This window comes from Nannospalax galili, unplaced genomic scaffold (assembly GCF_000622305.1).
Source record: "Nannospalax galili isolate Female #2095 unplaced genomic scaffold, S.galili_v1.0 scaffold1852, whole genome shotgun sequence".
Classification (NCBI taxonomy): domain Eukaryota; kingdom Metazoa; phylum Chordata; class Mammalia; order Rodentia; family Spalacidae; genus Nannospalax; species Nannospalax galili.
Window position 1 is genome coordinate 160,304 of NW_008331531.1, and position 7,718 is coordinate 168,021.

General features: G+C 36.3%; 1 protein-coding gene across 1 annotated transcript; it reads left to right on the forward strand.

Moving 5' to 3' along the window:
• The first annotated feature begins 6,191 nt into the window (after positions 1-6,191).
• On the forward strand, positions 6,192-7,121 carry LOC103728708 (olfactory receptor 150-like). Its single transcript, XM_008826669.1, has one exon. The coding sequence runs from the start codon at positions 6,192-6,194 to the stop codon at positions 7,119-7,121; it is 930 nt and encodes a 309-aa protein (XP_008824891.1).
• Positions 7,122-7,718: the final 597 nt, after the last annotated feature.

Here is a 7,718-nt window from a genome sequence, read left to right on the forward strand (position 1 = left end):
TGAAGTTTTCCCCATAGTCCAACTCCCTGGCCCCTTTTAAAATGTAGCATTCCGAGGAACACAGATTGTGTATCATGTATCTCTCTATCCTGAAAGCCCACATAACCGTTTCTGCTTATCACTATTAACTTTAATATCAGCCCACATTCTCAGTCAAAACTTATTGCATTGAATCATTGTCATTATGTAAGGATTCATTATCATTTTCATATGACTATTATTTTCACACAAATTTTATAACAATCTCTAATGACCTATAAATTTTTGTAGGTTTTTCAGAGAGAGACCCAATATAAAAATCTCGAGATGTCCAATTCCATTACCAATTTTAGATGTTTCTTAAATATTATCGTACTCTATAAAACATAACTATCATTTGTGGATGACTACAAAAGATATTGCAAAATATTTATCAAGATAACCTAGGCTATCTCATGCATTGTCGTTAGTGAAAAAAAGAGAATGAAGAAGAACGAATTACATGTATGAATTTGAACATGACACAACACATTTTGTGTTGTGTCACATTTTCTGTGGTAATCTAAAAAATTAAAACTATATAATAATGCTAAGACAAACATTCTATATACTTTAGCAATCTGAGTTAGTTCTGAGTCATCACTGTATTCTCTTAAATGCATATAATTGTTTTCCTTCCCCAAACAAAATCTTTCAGTTTTACAAAGTATGAATGAACCCAGAAAAAATTAGGCTAGGGGAAATAAGCCAATCATTAAAGAAAAAATACTTAATGATTCTATTTATATAAGGTAAACAAAACAGCCAAACCCACAGAAGTAGGGAATACAATAATCATTATCAGAAGACAGAAGATGGAAAGATGGAGATGTTCAATGCATACAAATCCTTACAATGTTAGGTGAGCTAAGATATAAAATGTTCTCTACAAGACAGTACCTACAGAGTCTGTGGAAAGATAGTAAGACCTAGAGGTGGCAGATGATCACAAGAAAACAGAGTTTTTCAGTCAGCTGGACAGTTACTCATATGAACTCACAGCAATGGTGACAGGATGCACAAATCCCACAGAAGCTCAAACCAGAAAAACAATCACAGCATAGGCATAAGAAGTTCCAACCCCACCTAAGGAAACTGTGGCAACAGATGGCTGTTAGGAGGGGCAGAGACAGTTTCTTTCAAGCATGGGACTCTTGGTAAGTTAATCAGGCTCCAGTGGATGGACCCACACTGAAGAACATTTAGAGACACAAAATAAATTCAATAGACCATGTATAAACATATATAATAGAGTATATTAAATTGTGCTCAGGGCAATAAGGAGAGGTGGGAATAAGGGAGGGTACCTAAATACCATCAAATTATATTTTATGAAATTCACAAAAATTCAATTTAAAAAAAGTAAAAGCTAGTGCTATTGTGCATTTGGACCTTAAGAAGTTTGACTTCATATTAATATGACCTATAGCGTCTGATTTGTGTCCTCAAATGCCCTTCACAGTGTGGGTCCATCCACTGAGCCCACCAAGAGTCCCGTTCCTGTAAGACACTGTCTTTGCCCCATCTGCAGCCATCAATTGGCAAGAGTTCCTTAGGTTGGGATTTCTTAACCACTTCCCCATGTCCATGCTGAGATTTTGTCTGGTCTGAGCTTGCATAGGACATGTACACATCGTCAACACTGCTATGAATTCATATGAGTAACTGACCAGCTGTCTGGAAGACTGTTCTCTTGTGGTTACCCACTCCCTAAACATTCTGAAAACAAACAAGAAATAATCACAAAGTTCCATAGGGAAAATCTTGAGGTGATAGATATATTGATCTATCTTGTTTCCTATATTAGTAAGGCACAAATGCTTGCATATGACCAAACGAATCAAATTGTGATTAAATATGTGCAGATCACCACCCATGTATCAATAGAACTTGAATAAACTGTTACTAAACTAACTTTTCCACCTTAAACCATTTGATATTGTTCTTTTTATTTTCTTATTTTTTTATGTGCATGAGTGTATTGCCTGCGTGGAGGTAGATGCATCCATGTCATGCAATGTCTGGGAGGTCAGAAGAGGGTTTTGAATCCCCTGGAACTGGAGATACTGATGATTATTAGCCGCCACGTGGGTGCTGGGAATTGAACCTGGATCCTCTGCAAGAGCAGCCAGTACTCTTAACCGCTGAGCCATCACTCCAGCCCCTCATTTGGTATTTGTCTTTTGATGCATTTATGTCTAAGAAGAATCAAAGAGGTACTGAGACAACAGATGCAGGGGAGGATTTTAAGAATTCTCCAACAAGACCTAAGCCCTGTGCACATGGGTGGTGTTAGCTAAGCAGAAGATTAAGAAGTAGAATTTAAGAGAATGGTGCCAGTGATTCTTCAGAGGATGTTGGTTGGAACTCCACAAATTCTGTCAAAGTTCCATGCTGAACAAAAGATAACATAGTTTCTTTGATGAGAATCAGAATTTCCTGAAAAAGCCTGAGAGCACAGGGAAAATTCAACCAGCCAATGGAAAGAGAGAGAGAGAGAGAAAGAGAGAGAGAGAGAGAGAGAATGCATTTTGTAGTCTGTTTTAAGCTACTATAACAGAATACCACACTTTATGTAATATATAATGATCAGAAACTTCTTTGGCTAAATTTCTGGAGACTAGGATGTCCAAGGTTAAAAGACAACAGCTAATAATGGTCATCTTGCTGTATTGGAGATTATAGGACCGAAAACAAAAAACAGTAGACATACAGATGGAGCTTAGCTTATCCATATGTTAGGAACCTACATGTGATAATGAACATACTTTCATAACAGAATCATTAAATTGACTTCATACTATTGTCCTTTAAAGGTCTCACATCTCAACAATTTTTCACTAACAATGAAGTTTCCAAAGCATCAACTTTGGATACACATATCATCCATACCAACATGGAAGCTTAGCATCTTATTAAAAGTAAAACAAGGAGAAATGTTAAAATAAACAAGAGATTTTACAACAGATAACTGTGGCTTACCTGGAACTAACAATATCAACTCCCAGGCATTTTTAAGTTTTTCTAGATCAAATTGGCCCATAAATGGGATGTTTGCCCTCAGCTAACCAGAGAGTTAGCAGAAAACAAATGTCAGACAACAAGTTCCTCCTAACTTTGGCCCATGATAAGCAATGCCCCTCTAACCGCTACTGCACAAAGTTCTGTGTGAGTGTGTTTTCAACTCTGGTGGATATGTTTCTAACAGTGAAATTTCTGGGCCAGATAGTGTTTTTTATTTGAAATGTTGCCTGATCATTTTCTGAGAATTCTTAGCATTTTTAAGTCTCACCAGTAATGCATTAAAATCCCTATCTCCGCACATCCTCCTCAGTACTTGTCATTTTATTATAATCGTCCCTATTAATGTGAAAATCTATTTCACTATGGCATTCATTTTAATTTCCTTAATAATTAATGATAATGCATATATTTTCAGATACTTAATAATATTTTGTCTTGTCCAATAGAAACATGACCATTCAAATCCCCTGGCCATGTTCACTGCATAATTTGTGTTTAATGTTTAAATGTTCTTTACATCTACTAAACCTTCTTCCTTTCATAATAGTTGGAAATATTTTCCTACTCTATTTTCTTTACAATTGATGGACAGTTCTTTATGTGCATGTAACACATGTGTGTGCTGTATGTGTACATGTGTATGCATAGCATATGTGTGTGGTCTATGTATGTGTGTGTGTGTGTGTGTGTGTGTGTGTGTGATATGTGAAGGTCAGAGAAGATATCAGATTTCCCACTCTATCATTTTACAGCTTATTCATTTGAAATAGGGTCTCTCACTGAACCAGGACCTAGGCTGGCAACAGCGAGCACCAGTGACTCTGGTTTCAGTCCCCTACAGGAATGGGGTGGAGAGGCATGCCCAGGAATACACCTTACTTTCTACATGGGTTCTGGGATTCAAACTCGGGTCCTGATGCATGCACAGAAAGCACTCTTACTCATTAAAGCACCTCCCATGGCCCTGGATGCTGTGTTTAAAGGTGCCATTTATTTTCATTTTTTTCTTATCCATTGCTCTTTTTTTCTATCAAAGCCTCTGATTCTGGGCTCTTATCCAAGAAAACATCCAGCTCCAATTCCAAGATCACAAAGATCTAGTCTTATATTTTATCTAATATTATTAAAATTTTATCCCTTATATTTAGTGATAGGGACTCTTTTCATTAATTTTTGTATCTGGTGTCAGAAAGAGTTACATATTAATTCTTTTACAAATATCTACATGACTGTCCATTTCTTGAAAATAAAACACTTTCTTTCCTAACTGAATTATCATGAAACACTTTTGAACAACTTAATTTGTCATGATGTAAGTTCATTTCTAGATACCATTTTTTTTCAATTTACCTATAAATTTATCATATAACAAAATTGTAATATGGTAATAAGTTTTAAAGTGTGAAAAATTAGGAATCTTCACTTTACTTTTTTCCTTAAAATTTGTTATTATTCTAAAGTGTTTATGTTTTCACAGGTATTTTATGATTAGCATGTCAACACTTGCAATGAAAATCAAGGATTTTAACCAGATTACATAAACTTGCACATCAAGGTGAAATAAATTGTCAATTTAATGATATTGAATAGTTTTTGTTGTTTGTCAATTAATTTTTTTGTGTTTTTCATACAATATAATTTGATGGTATTTAGATCCACTCCCCTATATAATAAGACCTATGGAGTCAAAATGTCCTTCAGTGTCCAGGGTCCATCTACTGAAACCTAGTTGACCTACCAAGAGTCCCATACTTGAAAGAGACTGTCTCCGTTCCTCCCATCAGCCATCTGTTACCACAATTTCCTTAGAAAAGGTTGGAGCTTCTTATCAACTTCCTCATGTCTATGCTGGAATTATTTCTGGTTAGAGCTTACATGGGACTGGTGGATGTTGCCAAATTGATATGAGTTCATGTGACTATCCAGCTATTTGGAAAACTCTGTTTCACTGTGGTCATCACCCACCTCTGGCTCTTACAATCATTCTGCCCTCTCTCCCACAATGATCCCTGAGTCTAAGGAGGCAGAAATTTGAAACAAGTATCTTATTCAATGATAAGCACTCTTCAGCCTCTTGTTCTCCGCACATTGGTCAGTTGTGAGTTTCTGTGTTAATCACCATCTGTTGCATAAGAAAACTTCTACAGTGAAAGTTGTGAAATGCATTAATCTATGACTATAACAATTTAAGAGTCAGTTTAATACAATAACTATTTAATAAAAAACTAAAATTTGGTTCTCGCCTATGTCCCGTGACATGCCTAGCTTCAGGTTCCTAAGCCTAATATCATTTTTATTCATAAAACAGGATGTCTTTTCATTTACGTAAGACTTTATCATTCCAACAATGTTTATAGTTGCAATAGAATATTGTATTTGTTGTATTTAATTGGTTTGTGTTTTGGTGTTTTTCAATAATATTGTGGAGGGATTTTTATGGCTGGTGCATTTATTTCTTGGCCTTGTCCCACCATATTGCTGACCTTTTAAATTAAATCTGATAGATTAAATTAAATAGCTCTTTCTTATAGATGTTTTAGTATTTTCTATATATAAGATCAATTCATTTAAACTTAGAGGTTATTTTATTTTTGTTTTCCAAAATGAATGCACATTATTTCTTTTTCTTGTCTAATTGCCCTAAACCTCTATTGTTAAGCTGAATAAAGGCAGAACGTATATTTAATTCATTGTTCGCTGATTTGTGAAAAACTCTTTCAATTATCAACAGTATGTGTGGAAATGTGGGGGGGGGCGTGTGTATGTGTGTGTATGAATGCTGTTGTTATTGTAGCACAGAAAAGCAATTTCTCTGTAGAGGCATTGAATGGATTATAAATAAGGCATTTAAAGTCATTAGCAAACTCAATTGAAGACATCGTATCTAATATTTGGATATTCAGGGCTTGGTAATCTAATGTTCTTCTACTATAGAAGGCAATAAGAACTGGTCTGACATTTATTTACATGTGCTAAAAATTGGTGATCCCAGTGCTATAACTACTAATATATATGAATAGACACGAAAAAATTGGAGATGTCTGTCATAAAAACTCTTGAATTTGTTTCCCTTCTCAGTATGTGATAGGATAATAAATATCTATCTCAGTTATTTTTCGTGTTTTTCTACACAGAATTACTAGAGGAAAATGTTAGCAGAAAATCTCTCCACAGTGACGGAGTTCATCCTTGCTGGGTTAACAGAGAAACCAGAGCTGAAACTGCCCCTGTTCTCCATCTTCCTTGGAATCTACATGGCAACAGTGGTGGGGAACGTGGGCATGATCATCCTGATCCTGCTCAGCTCCCACCTGCACACCCCCATGTACTTCTTCCTCAGCAGCCTGTCCTTCATTGACCTCTGTTATTCCACTGTTATTATCCCCAAAATGCTAGTGAGCTTTGTGTCAGAGAAGAACGTCATCTCCTACCCTGGATGCATGACTCAGCTCTACTTCTTCATTACCTTTGCTATAGCAGAAGCTCACATGTTGTCTGCAATGGCATATGACCGCTATGTAGCCATCTGTAAGCCCCTGCTTTACAACATTAAGATGTCCTATCAACTGTGCTCTTGGATGATATTTGGCGTATACAGTATGGGACTGATCGGTGCCACGGCCCACACAGTCTGCATGCTAAGAGTGCATTTCTGTAAGGCTGTTATCATAAACCACTACTTCTGTGATCTTTTTCCACTATTAGAACTTTCCTGCTCCAGTACTTTTATCAACGAGATACTAGTTCTCTGCCTCAGTGGTTTTAATATCCTTTTTCCAACACTGAGCGTCCTCAGCTCTTACATCCTCATCATTGTCAATATCCTTCACATCAAATCAACTGAGGGAAGGTTCAAAGCCTTCAACACCTGCAGCTCACACATCTCTGCAGTTGTTGTTTTCTTTGGTTCAGCTGCATTCATGTACCTGCAGCCATCCTCAGTCAGCTCCATGGACCAAGGGAAAGTGTCGTCTGTGTTTTACACCATTCTCGTGCCCATGCTGAACCCCCTGATCTACAGCCTGAGGAATAAGGATGTCAAAGTTGCTCTAAAGAAGTTACTTGAAAAAAGTTTATGAAGAATTTAAAATATTGTTCTCTATCAAAATGTCATGAGTTTTCTTATCTCTCCTTATATAGTCTCTCAGTTTCTTGCAAGCTGGATACTTCCTTTCTATTTTAGGGCCTATTCTACATGGTATGTTTGGGTTACTTTCTGTCTGATTCCTTTAATCTTTAAAGCCTCAGAAAAAGGTGTGCTCTACCCTGCTTGGTACACTCTGCAACCAGGAGCAGCACTGCAGTCCTTATTTCCCTTCATCCATCATAACTACGTGAACCTTGCTATAGTGAATCTGAAAGAGCTTCTTTCTCCTAACAGGTACAAAAATACTACAGACATTGTCATCAGCTTGTTTTAAAATACATGACAAGGAATTCCAATGCCTTACCCAATTATTTCATCCTTTAACTCTGATTCTTAGGAGAGCAGAGACCATTTCCTGTACTAATCACTTCTTATTGTCATAAGATTTTCTTAACATACAAAAATATTCTCATGTGTTTATCCATCTACAGCTGTGCATATGTTATATGATACAAATATGTATTCTAATGTAAAACATGTAAATGTGAAAACTGCATCTATGTTCCTTGGATCTGCTTTACAAGTTTTA

Bases quoted from the DNA above. Each gene is read 5' to 3' on its own strand.
- LOC103728708 (XM_008826669.1), top strand. From the start codon at position 6,192: ATGTTAGCAGAAAATCTCTCCACAGTGACGGAGTTCATCCTTGCTGGG.